Source organism: Episyrphus balteatus, chromosome 1, assembly GCF_945859705.1.
Source record: "Episyrphus balteatus chromosome 1, idEpiBalt1.1, whole genome shotgun sequence".
NCBI classification, from domain to species: Eukaryota; Metazoa; Arthropoda; class Insecta; order Diptera; family Syrphidae; genus Episyrphus; species Episyrphus balteatus.
This window is the reverse complement of record NC_079134.1, coordinates 88,776,967-88,799,460: the sequence shown is the minus strand read 5'-3', so window position 1 is coordinate 88,799,460 and position 22,494 is coordinate 88,776,967. Positions and strand designations below refer to the sequence as shown.

Sequence of the window (22,494 nt, the reverse complement as noted above, 5' to 3'; positions counted from 1 at the left end):
TGGGATACCTTTATCACAAATTGAGTTACTATTTTTCATAATTTTACTTGGGAGTCTCAAGACTACATAACATTTATTAGTATGTATTTTGATGTGCATATTTTATTATTTTTATCCATGGTATATGAAATGTCCATATAAATTTTCATCAGCCTGCCACTTATTTTTTGAGAGTATCTGGTAATTTTCTTACTGTTATTCGTACAGTTGGACTGTTCGTAAAAAGGCCAATTTCTATTTACATAATGGTCAAACTTACATAATAGCTCAAAATGGAACGCATATTGAGCACTTCCAACTTCATACTTTTATCAAGCAGTGCACTATTGAACTCTTTTTAAATGTTAGCCACCTCATTATCGTAGATTTTAATGAAAGATATTTTTAGAAAAAAAAAAAATTAATTGGGATTACAATTTCTAGTTATTTTAACACTATATCTTCAACTAGTTGAGTTTTATTTTGGGTTTTGCTTCATATTATCAAGATCAAAATAATTGTCTACCTATTCAGCCGTTTTTCTTGTAGTATATAACAAATTTACCGCAGTAAGGGCATCAGGAAACAGAGTATGATAATTTATAAGCGGCACGTAAGCCGCAGTAATAACACGTCCGGCAAACCATCTTCCATGTAAAGAATTGACAGCCAAAACAGCCGTAGTTATGCTTGGGCACTTAACATACACATTCCCAGTAGGTGATTCTTTGTCAACATAAATATGCAAGGTACCACCATGCTTATTGCACTCATCCAGCACATCGTCTCGAATTTCCATTTCCCAATAAGGATTAGTTTCTTTTTTTGGATCAAACATATTTGAGAGCATGAAGCACTGTGTTGCTATGGTGGGACTTTGTGCCTGTTGCTGAACTATAACTGGTTGCGGAGCCGTTGCTAGAAGAGCATTTGCGGCAGCTTGGGGCACAGCTAACCCAGCACCTTCTGCCAATTTAAACATTAACTGTAGTCTCCCAGTTGCTCCAAGATCAATACCACTACGGTCCATTTCATCCGTATCAAGAGAAGTTGTGTTCATATCAAGACGCTCTGTAACGTTTCCTACTTTCATTGGACGGCCAGCTAATTCAAATCCGTTTAGCTGCTCGAGTGCTTTTTTCGCATCGTCAGCATTGTGATACTTTAAACAAAATAAGTATTAAAAAAAGTATTAAGTTGTTTTATAAATTTATTTACCGTTATAAATCCGTATCCCTTCGAACGTCCTGTTTCTGTATCGGAGATTAATTGGATAGAATCAATTTTTCCGAATGGTTCAAAAATTCCACGCAGCATTTCTTCAGTAATATTAAAATGCAAAGAGCCAACATAAAGTCGCATTGGTCCTGTATGAGGTTTAGGCGTAAACGTTGGTATAGCGTTGGCAATCCGGTTTTTTTCTGCTTGGGTATGTTGAACGCAAATTGGTATGCCCAATAATTTCTGACCGGAAAGTCCTAATGCTAATGCAACCGACTCGGGGTCTTTAAACTCAATGTAAGCAATTCCTTTAAACCGCTTTGTTTTGTTGCATGTTATAAGTCTAACATCTCGTACCTTTCCAACACTTGAAAAAAACTCTTCTAAATCTCTGGCTCGGATGCGCTGTGAAAGCTGCATGCAAAAAACAGTTCGTGCGTCTCTTTCCTCTGGACTTAAATCAGCTCTTGGCGACTGTTCACCTAATCCGTTGGGAGGAGTTCGCCCTCGTTTGAATGGTTTCGGCGAGTAACTCCGCCGCCTAATCAACGAAAAAAACAGAAGTAATACAGATAACAAAATTTTTATTGTTTAAAGACGAATAAAAAAACAAATACTCAAATTATTATTATAACTATGTTATAAAGGATTTTATAAATGAGTTATTTTATTGTCATAAAACTCATTCTGTTTTTGGTTTACTTAAAATATGTACGTATTAATGTATTTTTGAGCATATTCATTAACTATGAAATTTCTATATTTATTTATTATTATTATTATTATTATTATTATTATTATTATTATTATTATTATTATTATTATTATTATTATTATTATTATTATTATTATTATTATTATTATTATTATTATTATTATTATTATTATTATTATTATTATTAAAATGCTTTATTTTTCAAAAAGATTTTTTTACAAATTTGGTTTTACATGCATAATCAAGACATGGCCGAGTGCCGTCTGTCTGAGTGGTAACAGTATTTTGTTTTTCTAAGAAAAATTTTTATAAATATCACAATATTTGCACATTTAATGTTGAATTAAAATGGACTTTATATTTAACAGGAATGGGATTTAATGCATCCCGGACAATGGGGGTTTGATTTGCACAGAGCGCAAGAGCGCCCCTATTCGCTCGTTGTTGGCGTTAAATGTAGCGCCCAGTTTAAACAAATCAATTAACATATATTAACATTTAGTGATTAAAACAACAATTAAGATAAGTGATATAAAATGATAATTATAATTAATTTATGTGGACTAGGAAATCAAAAGAAAGTAGGTACGTACAATAAACAAAATGCCTGCCATTACAACAAATATAAGACTTAAAATAACTCATTTACAACATTTATTCTGTAAACAAGTGCTTCATTACAAAACCCTAAGAGCCTTTTCTAGTACTGCCCATTGAGTATCAGTCTTATTTCTTCATCTTCTAAAGTTGATTTATTCCAATAAACTCTTCTAATTTCTTGGAGTATAGGACATCTTCCTAGAAAGTGGCTAATAATATCTTCACGCTCCCTTAAGTTGCACAAACTGCATAGTTGTTCCAGATCAGATGTGGGCGATAATTAAGGCTTAGCAGATCACCCCTAGCTTTAAAAATTGTAGATATTTCACTTACGATGAGTGAGCTCCTGAAGGTTGTAGTTTAAATATCCTCAAAAAATGTCTAAACTAAAAAAAAGTTTTTATCTGAAATTTTTTGAGGATATCTCAAAAACCTAACGTGATAGGGCAAAATTGACTTCAAATCTGGATTCAGCGACTCAAAAACTATATGAATAACATATTCGCACATCCAGATCAGAGAAAACAGATGGGGCAAAACAGATTTCGGATACGGTTTCAGCGACCCAAAAACTATATGAAAAACATAGTCGCAACCCCAGGTTAGAACTTTGTGGCTACAACTCCTAGCTGATAATCAATTTGTAGTTTGAGGTTGGTCATGAAGAGCTCAGACAGGCCAGTCTCTAGATTAATCATATAATTTGGCACTGTGATAGGTACATAGTTTAAACATTTTCTTAACGTAGTACCTCTACTAACTCGTATTTTGTATAACCCCAACACTGCGCACCATAAAACATAACGGCTCTAGCAGTTCTTTCGAAGACTTTGTATTAAGCTTGAGGTGGTATGAATTGTTGTTAAAAACTCGTTTCCAGTTAACTGCAATAGCAGCTTTGGCCTTTTCTAACTTACTGGTTATGTGTTTTTCCATGTTTAAATTATGAGTTAGAGTTATGCCGAGATAAGTATAATCTTTTACTGTTTCTAATGGTTGTTGTTTAAATTTCCATTTCTCATTTTGTGCTGGCTGTCCTGAGCCATTTTTAAGATTAATACTTTTGATTTCTGGGTGTTTACCTCAAGCATCCAGTGCATACATAATCACCAGCTGTAATGACTCGGAAGATTCTGCTAAAAATACAGCATCATCGGCGAATAATAATCCTTTTATCTTTTCCTCTCGTAACTGCACACCGCAGCACAGTGTGGTAATTCGCCAATCTGACTGGACAAAATAGAAAAAAAAAAGTTTAGCCACATGATTTTAAATCATGAGTTGAGCTTCTCAATACAATGGATAACTGTAATTCATGTTTGTTTTTTTTGTTTTCATCTCGGATTAGCGTAAGCTAAGCTTGAAAGTTGGTTCTTGTCAACAGTTGGATGGAGATAATACAAAGTATTCTATTTTTCGCTTGAGTTTGGTTGACGATTAAAAACGCTGTGGTAGTTTTTTTGTTGTAATTGTTTTTTTTTTTTTAATTGTTAATCTACATTTGGAGGTAAACTATTATAATTTTTATTTATTAATTACCATTGCAACTATTTAAACAAAAAATAAATTCTGTAAGAAGGCTAGGAAGTGCAAAAAAAATATCTTTGTTTTTCAATTAGAGGTAAAGTTAATTTTTCCGCATTTTTCCGGTCTGAAATTAATTAATTAATGGATTGTGGAGTGTTGTCATTAAGATTAGCTATTTACATGTCTCGCGTTTTCTCGACCGCCATACAACGTTTTTCACTTTTCAAAATGAAGTCAAGATTTTCATAAAAACAAATTTTCGAAAAATGTGTCAAAACTGCCAAATAAGATCGAAAAGACAGTTTTTTTGATCTTTTAATGAGCAAGTATCATCTTTGGAACATTTTTGACAATAAATAAAAATTAAAAACATATATAAAAGTTTTGTGCTTCAAGTTAAGCGAAAAAAAGACAAAAAAGGTGGAAGACACTTTGGACCGCTCTTTAAACATGAATTTCATTTTGCTTGACCAATATTTATGTGATAACTGATAACTAAATAAACAAAAACAGTAGATAGTGAAACAAAAGTAGAAAAGAGTTTTTAAAAACGGGAAAAATATAACAAACGGAAGGTTAAAAGTCTCCTAAGTTCACCTATCCATTAGAAAATAGTTAAAATCAGAAAAATCGCTCTCCGCAAAATTAAAAAAGCATATTCCAATAATACCGGAAAGGATTTATCGAAATGTTCTTTGAGTGAAGGATCAAAATGTATAAAAGATTAAGTTCTGATCCTCTGGAACCACTAAACCACTGGAATTTTCAACTAATAAGGCATTATCATTGATGAATGATGCTTTTCTGTCGGAACATTTTAAAGAATTTCAATGCAAAAAGCAAGCAAGTGTAAAAGGCCAGAAATAGGTTCACGAAGAAATTTAGAGAATTATTAGCTTGAAAAACATCGAAGGTAATATAAACACAGCTGTTTTTAATAGGCCCTTATGTTTCAAGTTTGCATCGCACAATAAGGAGTTACTTTTTTAAATTATCTGCAGATATTTTTAGAGGTGATGCCATTTTTTATGATTGTGAAGCATATTTAATTAAAATCATTGCTAAAATTTTAATTTAAAGCATGATATTGAGAAAATAAATCATGTATGTCACCTGTCAAAAACGTGTGTAAAAGTTCTATTTCTTAATAAAAACTAATTATTCTGCCTCTCTTTTTTCGTGAATAGCAATAGAGTTTTTATTTATTGAGATTTTTCAAGCGTTTTTTAAAATAGTTAAGTATATCCATAAGAATAGGTTTACGGAAACATAAATTCAAAAATGCATTTTCTTCATCACTATTTTGACCCACTTTTTGCAGAAATTATAGATTTCTTTTTAAAAAATCTTTCTTTTTTATAGAATTTTATCTATTCACATTCATTTGTTTAAAACTGTTTAGAAAAAAAGTCGATTTAACGCGAGTTATAAATTTTGTCCAGCTAGATTCGTGATTGGCCACACTGTGCGCAGGGTAGATTTTCTGTTATGTCATTAATAAAACACTTGAAAAGGATTGGGCTTAGATTACGTCCTTGGCGTAAGCCAAGTTCAACTTTGTTATTATCGGATAGACTTTTCCCATCGAATATTGCAGACACTATATCATCGTACAGAACTCTTAGCGATTGTAGAAAATTATAAGAAACCCCAAGATTGTATAGCTTATGTAAGAGTAGCTTTCTGTTAATGGAGTCAAATGCTACTTTAAAATCTACAAAAAAAGGCATAAAAAGTTTTCTTTTTCATCAAACTTAGCTGAACAATGTTAGATAACGAAAATATATTATCAACCGTGAAGTATCCTGATCTAAAGCCTGATTGGTATTATTATTTGTTTTTAACCAATTACTCAGTCTATCCGAGAGGATCTTATATATTTTCATATTTTCATTGCCGTATTCAAAAGTGTAATGCCTCTATAGTTTGCAGGATCGTTTGGGTCCCCTTTTTTGAAGAATGTAATAGTTAGTCCCTCTTTAAAATAATCTGGTACAGTGCCAAAGTTGTATACAATATTATGTGCATCTTTTAAAGCTTTTTTGAAATTTTCAGGTGCATTTTTATAAAATTTTGTGGGTATGCGGTTACTTCCAGGTACTTTGTTGGTTTTCATATGCGAAAGGGCATTATTAATTTCCTCAATTTAGAATTCTTGGTCCAATTCTGAAACAAAATTCATAGGTGCTGCGTACGAGATTTGGCATACGTTTTCGCAAACTTTTGAAGTGTTTTCAAAATAGAGTTTTAAACGTTCCAGAGGGAGATTAGTTTTAATTGCGTTTTCGTTTCCATTATTTTTTTCGTTAACTTCCAGAATTCGGCAGTCCTTACATTGTCCCACTCTCAATGCTAAGCCTTCGTAAAATAAAGTTTTCTTATTTTTACAGAGGACTTTGTGTTTTTTTTTTTTCAGTAAATATTCTCTTTTATAGGATTCGCAGCTATGTTTTCTGAATAGATTAAGCCATGGCATATTTCTTTTCCGTAAATTCTCACATTCTAAATCAAACCACTCTTCCTTTCTAACAAACGGTCGTTGGCGTTGGTTTCTCATAGAATTTTCAGTTTTAAGGATTAATTCTTCCGAATACCTCAAAGGAATGAAACTCGCCATCGTTGTTCTTTATTTATCTTGTAGCATGGCGCTTAAACTACGTTGATAATTTTCGACTGATAAATTTTTCCATTTATAACGATTTGAGATTTCTGTTGATTTGAATGAAGCTTTCTCATAACGGATTCCATCAATCCTGATTGTACATTCAACCGGGGGATGGTCCGAATAGGTGGCTGGAATTACTGCAAAATCTGAGAGGGTGGTGTGCCAGTCAACGCCGGCCAGACAGTAGTCAACTACCGAGCTACCTTGTCCTCCTATAAAAGTGAATTCACCTTCTTGATCTCCTTCTGCACATCCGTTCACAATACTTAGTCCGAAAGCGTAACTTAAGGACAAAATCTTTTTCCCTTGGACGTTTATAATGGAATCTTTCGATTTCTATATATAATACAATTTACTAAATGTCAATGTCAACAGTTTTTTTTTTTGTTACTAAAAAGTACCCGTCATAAATACGCCCCTTGGATGGTCTGTGAGCGTTAATGCACTGCACGATTTTTAGAATCTTAAAAACTGAATTTCTATTCAAGATTCTGCAAAAAAATAAAATCAAAACCACCCGATGTTCTCCGTCTTAATGAAAGTGGGATTTTATTTCACATTCAGAAGGAATAAAAACACACATTTTTTGTTCTGAATCAGATTCCTAGTACGGAAAACAAATTACACTTTATTAAATTGGGAACTTAATTTAAACTTAGTTCTCGTGTACTTGGTTCCCTGCACCAAAACGAAAATGGTGTCCCTTACGTGGCAAATGTCATACTCTGCTCTGAATATGAATTTAAAGCACATAATAATTAAATTATAATATATTCAGCCAGAAAATATTCCCATCTGGAATAGTTATGAGATTGGGATGGTAGTTGAGTAACCGTGGTATTATGCCACCTTATCATAAGATTGCAGCGTTTTTTTAACTTTCTTTCAAATTACTGCGTGCGACTTATGGTTTTCTATAAACTAACTTTTACGACTTGTTTTGCCAGTGAAAAAATAAAAATAGAAAAGGTACTGAAGAATGCCGATTTTTTACGAAAATCGACCTTTTTGAACCCATCTGAACAGATCAGAGCAGCACAAGTTTGTATATACTGTCAGAACAGAAAAGTTCAACTTTGTATACAACAATATTGACGGTCGTCTATATCAATTGGAATTTTTTCATTTTTTTTCTTGAAATGATTTTTATTAAAACAAATGATTTGCTAGCACTTTTAATATTATATTCTAGTATTTTTTTTTTTTTGTTATTATTCAAAAACTCTTAAAACACTTTTAAAAATCTAATTTTCCCTTATTTTTTCATAATCAAACAAACAGCTGACAACTGACACTTCTCACTCACTTGCTCTACCCCAAAAGTAGGAGCAGAAAAATTTGAACTTTTCTATGCTGAACAAATTCATGAAACATAAAATAGTCCAAGAGCCGAGTCGGTTTTTATGTCCTGAACGCCTAGACGATTCTTATGTTTGCCAAATGTTTCTTTATAAAATAAAGTTTCAGAAAAAAGAAAAAACACTGGTCATATCCTGCCGAAAAACCATGGTATCGTCGATCAAAGTGGTGGAGGACACATTTTTTTTGGCAAGCTGTATGATACGTCAATTTCAAGCCCATAAAATCTGAACCCTTCATCAGATCTGATGAAGGATAATGTAAGGTATAATCACAGATAATATAATCATACAGATATCTTGTCTGCTCAGAAAAATATGAATCATTTTTTTTTCCTTACCAGACAAGCCTTACCAGACAAAAAAAATCTAACCTAATAAGTTCTTTAAGCATTTGTGTCCCCTAGAATCAAAAACAATCTATTCCACTTTTTGTGAAAAATGAGTTAGAAACGCAGTTTATCTCAATTTTTCAACCTCTTTCTTTGAGTGTGGTTGAGCACTTTCAAAGTCAACTTGTTCCAGAGTTATACTTTATAGAAATATTACAGTTTGAATCAAAACTAATGTATTCCACATTCTTCACATTCTTTGAGAATCAAAACAACACTATTCCTGATATAAAGCAAAATAATTCTTTTGCTCAAAACTATTCCTATGCATGACTTTCAAAACACTTCTATTCCAAAATTAATTATTAAATATTTCCGGAACGCGTTGGGTGACAAAGGAAAGCACAGTCAGTATAAAATCAAAAGTACATGTTTAATTCGATTCAGAAGTTGTTTTTTTAATAAAGCGGGACAAAGTGCTTAGGAACTTTTTTTTTTAAATAACTCAATAAAAGAAAAAGTGGAATAGATTGTTTTTTATTCTAGGGGACACATTTATGCTATAAGAATCTTTTGGCAACTCTAAAAATTTGCATGATACATATCTAATAACGAAAAGATTGTTTTCTTGCACATCTCATATTGTTGAGATTCGTTTTTTCTTTCATAAAAAACTGGAATAAAAAATAGTTAAAAAATTCCATAATTTCGCTCGCAAAAGAATTCTCAATTCATCCACGTGACTCGCACATTAAAAATTGGATATTTGTACATATTGAAACACTTACAAATTAGAACACACGCTAAAAAACAGGGTTATCTTCTCTTTGTGTTCATCGGCTCGCGTTCAATCGGCTCATCATTTGGAAAAAACGATCATCTTCGCATCATCACTCTGCAGCTCATCAATCATCGTCTCCGGTAGTGGGGAAATTTTAACGAAAGCTTAATACATACTTCTAAATTCATCGCTATACTCATTATACATACATAAAATTATTCGTCGTTCAAGAGCATATGGTTGCTTAAGTTCTTTTATGTTGGAGAAATTAGAAAAGCTTGGTCGTACAATTTATTAGCATCATCGCAACATTGTTGCTGCAGATAGTTGACATACTTACATATATCAGAGCATTGTTATCATCAAACTTGTCTCATCGAAAGCTCACTTCGTTCGTCGGCTTAAGCTAGTCGCAGCTGTTTGAAGTTTAGTCGCATGCGAGTTAAACTTTCTCATTTTATTTAATATAAACTTTCTGCATTTATTTCCAAATCGAATTATATCAATTCATTATGACTGGCGAAGCAAATATTGCAAAAACTTTAGAAAATTTAAAAACAAATCGTGCTTCAACTAAGGGTAGCATTTCAAGAATCAAAACTCTTCTAGAAACTAAAACATTGGAGTTTACTGAGCTTGAATGTCGTTTGGGTATCTTAGAGTCTTATTTTAGACAACCTCTTAATTATTAAACTAGGATAGAAGAGGCTAGTCCTACAGATACAGGTCGTGCTGAAATAGAGGAACTATATTGTTGAACCAAAAGTAAAATATTATCCCTGATGGGCAATAATAGGCGAAGTAGTATTGCACCTGGAGATACTACAATGTCGAATTTGGTACCTTTGTCTCGTCTTCCTCTGCAAAAGCTCCCTAAGTTTACGGGCAAATATGCAGATTATAAAAATTGTATTGGTTTATTCAAAACTTTAGTCCACAACGATAATTCGATTGCAACGATTGAAAAGTTCAATCATTTGATTTCATGTTTGAGTGAACAAGCTTGTGGGACAATAAAATCATTTCAAGTTACGGAGGAAAATTATTACAAGGCGCTCGCTCGACTCGAAGAGAGGTACGATAAAAAGGGTTTAATATTTATGGAATATATCTCGTCGCTCTTTGATCTACCTAAAATGAAAAGGGTTTCGGCATCTCAGCTTAGAAGTTTGGTTGATGATACTTCTGCTTTATTTGACTCACTCAAATCCTTAGCTACTCATGAAGAGATTTGCACTGGAATTTTAATTCATTTAGTAATGTCGAAGGTAGATACCCAGACATACAACAAATGGAATGAATCTCTGGATCATTCCAAATTGCCAGCATGGGATCAATGTACAAAAACTTTAATTAATCGTTGCCAGTTTTTGGAAAGCAAAGAATCAAAAACTCCCAATGCTTTGGAAGTCTCTAGTTTTCCTAAATCACAAATTAAAAAGCCTTCGCATGTTTCTTTGTCATTGACAAAATCAATTTGCCTTTATTGTAAATCTTCAAATCATATTCTCAAATAGTTTTGGGTACTGTTGTTGTTAGGGTTCGCAATAGTAAAGGGGAATTCGTATTAGCTAGAGCTTTATTAGATTCAGGATCCCAGATAAACTTGATGACCCAATCATTAGCAAACAGTCTTCAGCTGAAGTTAATTCTTTGTCCAGTCAACATAAGCGGTGTTAGTGCTATAGGAACTAAGATTGATTCTCATACTATAACGACTTTACAATCTAGATTTGGAGGGTATGAGAAGAAGGTTGAATTTTGGATTGCTCGTTCCATAACAGATTTTCAACCCCAAAGGCAATTAATTATAGAAACTTGGAATATACCCAAAAATATTGAATTAGCCGATCCATGGTTCTACAAACCTCAAAGAGTTGATATGCTGCTAGGAGCTGAATTATTTTTTGATCTCATGGAATCAGGACAAGTTGCGTTAGGCCCAAATTTACCGGTTCTGCAAAATACAGCTGTAGGTTGGATAGTGTCGGGCAGCTGTTATGGACAAGGGAAACTTAGCTGCTTCTTGGTGCAGCTTGTCAAAATGGTGGAAAGGTTTTGGACATTGGAAGAAGTACCTTTCAAATCTGTTCTCACTCCGGAACAAGAACGTTGTGAAGCTCATTTTATAGAAAATTTCAAAGTTTTAGAAACGGGACGAATTCGTGTGAAACTACCATTTAAGGATAGTCCATACCAATTAGGTGATTCTTTGGATATAGCCAAGAAAAGGTTTTACTCTTTAGAAAGAAGATTGGACAAAACTCCTGAGATAAAAGCGCAATATTCGCAGTTCATGCAAGAATATTTAAAACTTGGACACATGTCCCGTGTGAAACACATCACATTGAGTACACCCCATTATTTTATGCCCCATCAATGTGTTATTCGCCCTGAAAGTTCGTCCACCAAATTCGATGCATCGTGCAAAACCAAGTCCAATTTGTCCCTCAACAATTTGCTTATGGTAGGATCCACTCAACAGGATGAATTGTTTTCAATTATTTTACGTTTTCGAAGTCATGAGTTTGCCCTAACAGCTGACATACAAAAAATGTATCGTCAAATTGAAGTTGATCCTGATGATCGTCGTTATCAACTCATTCTTTGGAGATTTAACTCCAATGAAAGACTTCAAACTTATTGCTTAAATACAGTTACATATGGAACTGCATCTGCCCCATTTTTAGCAACGCGTGCTCTAAATGAAATTGGTATTCGAAATCAAGCCCAATATCCTCTTGCAAGTAAAATTATTCAAAATGATTTCTACGTGGATGATCTCATCACTGGGGCCAATTCTATTGAAGAACTTCGAAAAATCCAAGAAGATGTAACCCAGCTGCTAAGTGAATCCGGTTTTGAGTTGCATAAGTGGCACTCAAATGTTATATTAAATCCAGAAGTAAAAGATACCAAATTGGAACTGAAAATTGACGAAATGGAACAAACCAAAACCCTTGGAATCGAACGGAATCCTAAGGACGATATCTTTAATTTCTTTTCCAAAGACACTTTTTCGAGCAATCATTCGACCAAGCGCACTGTTCTTTCTGACGCAAGTAGAATTTTTGATCCTCTCGGACTTCTAGGACCAATTGTTGTAAAGGCAAAACTATTTCTACAGAGGCTGTGGGCTGCAAAGCTTAAGTGGGATAATGAGTTGCCTGACGAATTAAGAAGCTGTTGGATCGAGTACCTCGATCATTTTTCATTTTTCAATCAGAAATGAAAACTCTACAAATACATGGTTCTATGAAAGGGAAAAAATGAATTGAAGGGTACACCACTTTCTGCAGATGAATTGAACGAGGCTACCATGTCTCTGGTGTGGTCTATTCAGCAGCAAAGTTTTTCATCAGAGATTGCAAAAATAAGTTCAAAAGACCCAAATCCATCTTTAAAAAGCTTAGCAAAACTATCTCCATCACGTAGGACCTCAAGCTCTTTTAAGTTTTATAAGAGATAGATTTTGGGTTACCAACGCACGACCCTTAGTAAGATCGATGATCTTCAAATGTGTTCATTGTAATAAATAAAAACCAAAATTATTTGACCAAGTAATGGGAAATTTACCTAAAGATCGAGTTACACCTGGCAGACCATTCGAAATCTGTGGTGTTGATTTCTGCGGACCCATGCTAACCTCTTGGAAGATTCGTGGCAAGGTGCCATACAAATCATATGTTTCTGTATTTGTATGTTTTGTTACAAAATCAGTTCATTTGGAACTTGTTTCCGATCTTAGCTCTGATGAATTTATTGCAGGCCTCAAGAGGTTGATAGGTAGAAGGGGTTGCCCTTCAAAAATTTATTGCGATAATGCAACCAATTTCGTTGGCGCAAAATCTAAATTAAAAGATTTTAGAGATTCCTTTTTTAAAGATTTAAATAAAAACACTATTCTTCAGTTCGTTGCAGATAAAGGAATCCAGTTCGAGTTCATTCCACCTCGAGCACCCCATTTCGGTGGTATTTGGGAGGCAGCTGTAAAGTCGGCAAAAACTCTACTCACGAGAACCTTTGGAGGTGCTCTTCTTACCTTGGAAGAGCTTAACACTGCACTTGTTGAAGTTGAAGCCATACTAAATTCAAGGCCGATTACAGCGATGTCGTCAGATCCATCGGATTTCACCGCTCTGACACCTGGCCATTTTTTGATTGGCTGTCCAATCAATTCCTTTCCGGAACCGGAAAGAAACATTAATCAATTTTCTTTTCTTCATAGGTGGCAAAGAATAACGGCTCTAAAACAGCACTTTTGGAAGAGGTGGTCAACTGACTACCTGAGAAGTTTACAAGAGAGGTCTAAGTGGTTCAAGGTCAAACCAAATGTTGAAGAAGGATCCCTAGTGCTAATGCAAGACGAAAATCTACCACCCTACAAGTGGGCCATTGCCAGGGTTGAACGAGTTATCTGGGGCAATGACAATTACGTCCGAGTTGTCGATTTAAAGACTGCAGCTGGAAGATTTCGACGTCCAATCACAAAAATAGCACCACTCCACTTGGATTGAAAGCATGGCTTGTCAAAGGGGCCGGAATGTTGCAGCCTTAATTTTATGAATTATTATAAATTAAATTGTAAATCCTTACATTATTATTAATAAGAAAAAACATAGAACATTTGAATTTGCCGCCTAACTTAAATATGGAATTTAGTACAAAACATATGTTTGCCTTTCTTTCAATAATTAAATTCACCACACTCTAAAATTGTACCTACTTAATCATTGAAATTTAATTTGTAAAGTCTCTTAAAATTCAACCATCGATCGTACAAGTCATCTTTTCATGCATTGTTAGAGTTGCTTAAGAAAAATAAAATTGAATTTATAACGTGGTAATAAGTTTCGTTATTTTTATTATTCTGGAACAAATTCTATACAGAATTTTACAGTAATTCTCTTGCGAAAGGCGATTTGAAGAGCAAAAGCCCACATTTCAGCTCAGCTCACAGCTCAGCTCAAATTGGAGCTAGCTCACTTTTGAGCTGGGTACCATAGCTCAGCTCATTTGAGCTGAGCTGAAAGTGAGCTGAACTGAAAGTGAGCTGAACTGAAAGTGAGCTGAACTGAAAGTGAGCTGAACTGAAAGTGAGCTGAGCTAAAAGTGAGCTGAGCTGTCGGTGAGCTGAGCTGTCGGTGAGCTGAGCTGTTGGGTGAGCTAAGGTAAAGTGAGCTGAGCTGTGATGGGTGAGAGGTTACATTGATTTTTATTTGGAAAGTATAATGAAATATGAAGATATTTTATTTAACACCATAGCTTAAGATGTTTGGTTCTAGTTATTTATGGAATTATTTTAACACATGCATATTTTTAGAAATAAAACAGATAATTTTTCTTGATTTTCTCTCTTGGTTTTTTATTTGGTAAAAATATTTCTTTTTTTATCATAAAATTAATCGGAATGGATATTAAAACAAATATATTTTTGGTATTGGGTCATTTGTTTAATTAGGGTTGAAATATTAACACAATTATTAAGGTGCATCTTACATCTATGAATGGGTTTTGGTGAAACGGTGTGTGATATATATTTGTTCTGGGGACTTTTTAATGATGAGGAAGTTATGCAAACTGCAGGCTAGTGTTTTGTGCAATGGATTAGAAATGTTATTTAATTTATGCTTCAATGGATCGGGTTTTTTTATTGAGGAAAAAAATAATTTCGCTTTTGGATATTTTTTGGATTATTTTTTTATTAAGGGTTGAAAGTTTGGTTAAATTTTTATGACGCGTTTGGTCCATGAATGGGTTTGAACTTATTTTTTTCACAGGTCAATGAAAAAGATATACAATGTGTAGGTAAGTATGTCGTGCAATATGGATAGGATGGGATATGAAAGGGTATGCATTTATTTTATTGGTTTCACGCGTTCATTTTTTGAATGAGTTTTGTGGTTTCTCAATCAGGTAGTTCGATAGATTACTGACTATGATATACTTTTCTATTGGTTTTCGGTGTGCTGAATTCGAATCTGAAGACAGAAATATCCTATCAGCTCCCGTTTTTTCAAATATTACTGTTAGAAGATGTTAAAAAACTACTTTTTAGGTTATGTTTTTGTGTGAAGAAATTTTTTTTTTAAATATAAATTATAACGGTTTCTATAAGAACTATATTCCTTCTTTCAAGATCTTTTTAAATCTTTTCGATATCTTTTTTATTTTTCGAGATATCGTCAGTTTTTTGGATTATTGTAATGTATCAAACAGATATCACGTTTTAGTCCGGTCAATTTAGACATCCGAGGTTACATTAATTCCCAGCAAGCTGAAAATTGGTAGGATTGTTGGAAACACCATCATAAATTAAATCTAAAAAGTCCTCATCGATCCGAGGCCTGGAAAAAAATTTACGGGGGGTCAAAGGTCACAAAAACTGATTTTTCACGATTTTCAGCAAAACGGTAAGTCTTATCAAAAAATTTTCAATGCGAGAATTGTAGACCAGATTATTATATATAAAAAGTGTCATGACACTTTTTTTCCTAGGACCCACCGTTTCTTAGGTATAACGATTCAAAAAGTTGAAGTTGAGTAGTAATCGTCATAAACCTATTCTGAAAAAAGAACTCTTAACTGAAAAGTTCTTGAAATTTCATTATTTTTTTAGCTTGAATTTTGTTCTTCGATGGTTAAGAATATGAGGAAAGCAAAAAAAAAATGAAAATTTTCGCCATTTTTCCGTTTGGGGCCCTTCTCCCGAAACCATTTCCCTGGGAATTTTTGTTTAGAATATGTCTGAATATATACAGGGTGTGCAATAGAGAATGGACAACCCTAAAATGGCTGATAGCTATACTTATGACTGTTCCAAAAACAGATAGAAAAAAGTTCTATCGCAACCCGTTCATAAAATATTGGCTTTTTTTTCGTTATTTCGTGTATTTTAAATTTTATCATTTTATGTTTTCGTTCACTGCAACCACGAATGAACGAATTTTATTTATTTCTTTTTTTTATAATTTTCTACAATAATTGTATGAGTACATAAACGCTTTAAAAACTGCACAACTATTGCACATTTTCGTAAAAAAATCGATCGATGAGGACTTTTTAGATTTAATTTATGATGGTGTTTCCAACAATCCTACCAATTTTCAGCTTGCTGGGAATTAATGTAACCTCACCCCCTTATTTAAGTCTAATTTGACCGGACTATTTTCATCTCCTTCTTGATAAAAACACACTTATTCATTTTAAGATATCTCCGACAGTAAAAAAGATATTGCAAAGATTTAAACAGGTCTTGAAAGAAGGAAAATAGTTCTTATAGAAACCGTTATGATTTATATTTTTTAAAAATTGTTCAAAATAAGGCATAACATCAAAAGTGGTAAAAAAACGTTTTTTTTACATTTTCTAAAGGTAATATTTCCAAAACGGGAGCTGATAGGATATTTTTGACTTCAGATTCGAGTTCAACACACCCAAAACCTTCAGAAAAGTATATTTTGGTTCATGTGGGGAAGATCTTGTTAGCTTCAAAATAAGTCAAAAAACGATTTTTTCGAACTTTCTAACGGTAATATTTCAAAAACGGGAGCTGATAGGATATTTCTGACTTCAGATTTGAGTTCAGCACATCAAAAACTTATAGAAAAGTGTATCATAGTCTCGGCACCAAAACAAAAATTAAATTTTGTAGACCAGTGTTATTTTGTATTAGGGGTTGAAATATCAAAAAATTATGTTATTTATTTTATCATAAACAAATAGATTGTGTGGTTTCTGAAAACAGGTAGTTAAGTGTAGGGTAGATTATTGGATTATTGAAAAGCGTTTTTAAGCTACCTGATTTCGGAAATGCGTTTTTGGATGCGTATATTATTTTACAATTGCATAAACAAAATTATTACGCGTTGTATTTTAACCTGTGTATGTACATACATATGTTTGCTTAAATTTTACAACTTATCCTACAGGTAAATAGGAATTTAAAAAAAATACTATGTAGACATTTTTTTTTTAACAATGACAATCAGTCAGCTCTTAGTGCTTTTGAATACAAGTTTATCAGCTTTTGTGAAAAAATATATCCACTAAAATGAGACAAATATCTGCATACTATAGGAAATACTTTGAGGTGTGTGAGGATGAGTCCGGAAAAAGGCATTCCACTAGTGAAACGGTTTTCGTTAAGTGCAGTGTATTAAATTGTCCAAAAAAGATAAAGTGATATCTGTGACGGAGAGCAGTACTTTTAACATGCTAAGGCATTTGCGGGTAAGTAAATCCTAAAAATATGCATATACACTGCCGCTCATCTGAATAGGTTCACATTTTAGTTCATCTTACTTTTAGCCTGTCTTGGTATTTAATGCAATGGCACATCTTTTTTATATATGTAACGAGAGAATATCTTTATGCGCTTGGTTTAGGAGAAAAAAAATTGTCTTGGGGCCTACCGTTCTTCTCACACGGTAGCTAGACCAAATCTAGTCAAAAAATCAAGCATATTTTTTGGCTCATCTGAATAGGTTCAAAAGCAAAAAATGTTAATAAATGATGAGTTGCATGGGTCTGTTGGACTCAAAATTGTGTCTGTAAATAAATCTGATTGTGTATAACCTGTAAGGATGAAAACGGGTCGTGAAAAAATCTTTAGGCGCGGAAAAAATGGGGAAAATAAAAGAAGTCTTTGAATCAGCCCGAAACCAACGATGCATTATCCAAGGGTATAGAAACAACATTAAAAGTCGATGCAACTCAGTCACAACATGGGCCGATAGATGTGCAATGATCACAACAGCATGACTTCGGTCTAAAAACTAAGCTGAAAACCGGCAGTTTAACGACAACAAAACGGGTTGTTAGAAGTGGTAAACATTTGAGAAGAACAAATCTTCGCAAAAATTACCACTTTATAAACCACGAAAAGAAACTCGCCGACAATAGTAAAAAAAAACTGTGTTACAAATTGCAGATGGAAAGTTTTGTAGAAGGAAATAGCTTTGCACTTAATGACACTGCCTTCACAGTTATCTAAACACATTAAAATAATGCTTCTCTCTACGAAGGTCATAAAAATAGGAATTTAGCCCTCAGCGCCCACTAAATTCATTTTTTTTCCTTTGAAAAATCACCGGTTGCAAATGCGACTTTCACGACATATTTTTTTTTTTAATTGTAGGCGAGTTTCTTTTCGTGGTTTGTAAAGTGGTAATTTTTGCGAAGTATTGTTCTTCTTAAATGTTTCCCACTTCTGACAACCCGTTTTGCCGTCGTTAAACTGCATTTTATACCGGTTTTCGGCTTAATTCAATCAAATCAAATCAAATCATGCTGTTTTGATCATTGCACATCTATCGGGCCATGTTGTGACTAAGTTGCATCGACTTTTAATGTTGTTTTTATACCCTTGGATATTGCGAAAATAACTGCTTCAAATTTTAACTTGCGTTTGTTTTTGTTCCAATGCATCGTTGGTTTCGGGCTGATTCAAAGACTTCTTTTATTTTCCCCATTTTTTCCGCGCCTAAAAATTTTTTCACGACCCGTTTTCATCCTTACAGGTTATTCACAATCAGATTTATTTACAGACACAATTTTGAGTCCAACAGACCCATGCAACTCATCATTTATTAACATTTTTTGCTTTTGAACCTATTCAGATGAGCCAAAAAATATGCTTGATTTTTTGACTAGATTTGGTCTAGCTACCGTGTGAGAAGAACGGTAGGCCCCAAGACAATTTTTTTTCTCCTAAACTAAGCGCATAAAGATGTATTCTCTTTACATATATAAAAAAGATGTGCCATTGCATTAAATACCAAGACAGGCTAAGAGTAAGATGAACTAAAATGTGAACCTATTCAGATGAGCGGCAGTGTATATTTATATTTATTTATGTACTTTTAATTTATAATTCAAAATATTTCATACTTTTCACAGGGAAATTCTTGACAATGGATTACATAATTGGGGACTTGATGCCATTTTCTTCTGTTTCATCCGAATGCCTTCAAAACTTAATCAACGAAGCTGCAGGAAGGAAAATTGATATAATATGCCGTGCAACAGTGATGACCAGAATAAAAGAAAAATATGAAGAGCTTATATTGCGGATATCCAACCAGCTTCAAAGCCAAAACCATCTTTGTTGTTGGCAGTTGAGAGATTGTTTAGCATTGCCAAGCTTGCCCTGACCCCAAATAGATGCCAACTTAAGGACGAAAATTTCGAGATGCAGCTTTTGTTACATATTAATAATAAGAAACATTAAAAATAATTATTTTTTTATTTATTTTATGTATAAAATGTATTATTTATTTTTTGTATCAAATGTGATAAATTTTTAGTATATTTGTATGTGTATTATTTAAATCAACCCCTAGGAAAATATAATCTACAAAACAGTACCAAGCCAAATATTTATTTTGTTATTTAAAAAAAAACCTACCTGAGAAACCACAATATTCATTCAAAAATAAACGCGTGACAGCAATAAAATAAAATAAATGCATACCCTTTCCTATCCCATGCTCTCTATTGCACGACACACAAAAAAAAGCATCAAGCACCTAAATATTGCAATCTTCCTTATTGACCTGTGATAAAAATAAGTTCAAACCCATTCATGGATCAAACGCGTCATAAACATTTTACCATAATTTCAACCCCTAATAAAAAAATAAGCAAAAAAGATCCACAAACGAAATTATTTTTTTCCTCAATAAAAAAAAAAAAAATCTGGCCACAATAATAAACTAGCATAATCCAATAATCTACCACACACTTTAAACTACCTGTTTTCAGAAACCACAAAATTCATTCAAAAATAAACGCGTGACATCAATAAAATAAAATAAATGCATACCTTTCATATCCCATCCAAACGCGTCATAAAAATTTAACCAAACTTTCAACCCCTAATACAAAAATAATAATCCTGAAAATATCCAAAAACTAAATTATTTTTTTCCACACTAAAAAAAACCCGATCCATTGAAACATAAATTAAATAACATTTCTAATCCATTGCACAAAACACTTGCATAACTTCCTCATCATTAATAAGTCCCCAGAACAAATATATATCACACACCGTTTCACCAAAACCCATTCATATATGTAAGATGCACCTTAATAATTGTGTTAATATTTCAACACTAATTAATCAAATGACCCAATACCAAAAATATATTTGTTTTAGTATCCATTCCGATTAATTTTATGATAAAAAAAGAAATATTTTTACCAAATAAAAAACCAAGAGAGAAAATCAAGAAAAATTATCTGTTTTATTTCTAAAAATATGCATGTGTTAAAATAATTCCATAAATAACTAGAACCAAACATCTTAAGCTATGGTGTTAAATAAAATCATAAAATCATCATATATATTATTACCGTTGTCGAACACCCTTTTGCGGGACTTACACCGAACAGATTTTAATAAATTATATCTTAAAAAAAGGGAATTTCTGTCGCCAGAAACATATATATTAGGGTGGGTCAAAAAAATCGAAATTTTTTTTTTGATTTGGTACTCCGAAAAATCGATTGCTAGACCCCTCTAGAATATACACACCAAATATGAGCTCTTTATATTAATGGGAAGGTCCTCCGCTTTGCAATTTTCCATTTTTACATCAAGCTTCTACTAAAAAAAAATAATTTTTTTATTAATTGACTTTTTAGCAAATTTCTTTTCATATTCTTGTAGGAAATTGAACGCTCTACAAAAAAGGCCTTATAACTTTTTTCGTTTATCTAACCGTTGAATAGATATTTGAGGTCCAAAAATCGAGAAAATCTTTAAAAATTCGTTTTTTGTTCTTAATTTTGTAACAAATTGAAAAATTATAATGATCAAACGCGCAAGACATATTCTTGTTGAAAATTGATTGCTCCACAAAAAAGGTCTTATTAACTTTTTTCATTAATCTAACCATTCTAAAGATATTCGAGGTCAAAGTTAAAAAAAAAATATAAAAACATTTTATATTTTTTAAAAATTTCCAATTCACTGAAACTTCATTATTTTCAAATTAGCAAGATATATTCTTGTAGGGACTTAAACGTTCTACAAAAAATTCCTTGGAATGAAATTGATTGCTTTAACCGTTTAGAAGATATTCGTATCCAAATCGCAATGCATACGGGAATTTTTAAAGATTTTCTCGATTTTTGGACCTCAAATATCTATTCAACGGTTAGATAAACGAAAAAAGTTATTAAGGCCTTTTTTGTAGAGCGTTCAATTTCCTACAAGAATATGAAAAGAAATTTGCTAAAAAGTCAATTAATAAAAAAATTATTTTTTTTTAGTAGAAGCTTGATGTAAAAATGGAAAATTGCAAAGCGGAGGACCTTCCCATTAATATAAAGAGCTCATATTTGGTGTGTATATTCTAGAGGGGTCTAGCAATCGATTTTTCGGAGTACCAATTCAAAAAAAAGAATTTCGATTTTTTTGACCCACCCTAATATATATATATAAATACATAAATGTTTATAATTTTTAAGAAATCTTAATTTGTTTAAAAAATACTTTTCCAGTCAAAATGAATTTTAAAATGACTTTTTACCACTTTCCAATAAATCTGGAAATGTGTGACTGGCGTGTTCATGTTCACATTAGGGGTGTTCGTATATGATTAGTTCGTATCATTAGGCGCGTTCATATATAGGCGAGTAAATTCTCCGATTTGCTTAAAAATTCTAATGGTAAACATTTTTTGACATTATTATGTACATACAGATTGCAGATAAGTTTGGACAAAAATAAATTTAAGTTTTCTAATAGAAAGAAAAAAATGTGCAAAAGTACCCAAACGCTTTTAGGACAAAAATATCATTTATTAAAAGAAAACAAGAAGGCAACAGCTTTTGATAGATTTCAGACTTTTGTCCGGAGAAATTTTTGAGCAGAAACTCGCAAGAAGACGAAACGAAAGACGGGGATTTGTTTTTTGTAAAAATAAAAAATTATACAGTAGTTTCAGTCTAATCAAACAGGAATTGGGTTAAAAATGTTGAAAAAAGTAGAATTATTTCTGTTTTAGGCAGTACCTAAACAGCCCTGTTACATGTAACATTAATTATACATTTTGTATTTCATTTTTGGCACACAAATTGAAAATGCAAACTTTTGAGGTTCTGGGTAGTCAGTCTCCTTAAAAGAAAGATCACTCAAAAGTTCGATTTTGGATTAAAGTGCCTTATATCCTGTTTTCACTAGAATCCAATAAGATATTTTCCTAAACTATTTCATTTTGAATGTCAAATCGTTTAAGAAATTATTTAATTTGAAATATATAGAAACCGTTAATGGAAAATTGCTAATCCTCATCTTGGTAAAATGG

The 22,494-nt window shown here is 32.7% G+C and overlaps 1 protein-coding gene across 1 annotated transcript in view; it reads right to left on the bottom strand.

The window, feature by feature from the left end:
- Positions 1-404: 404 nt before the first annotated feature.
- The window catches only part of LOC129918192 (RNA-binding protein 39), a 163,346-nt gene continuing 141,256 nt past the window's right edge, over positions 405-22,494 (bottom strand). Inside the window, exons 4-5 of the mRNA XM_056002273.1 lie at positions 1,198-1,741; positions 405-1,141 (exon numbers count right to left, since the gene is read on the bottom strand). Coding sequence (XP_055858248.1) covers positions 506-1,141; positions 1,198-1,741 — 1,180 coding nt within the window. The 3' untranslated portion in view covers positions 405-505. The remainder of the gene's footprint in view (positions 1,142-1,197; positions 1,742-22,494) is intronic.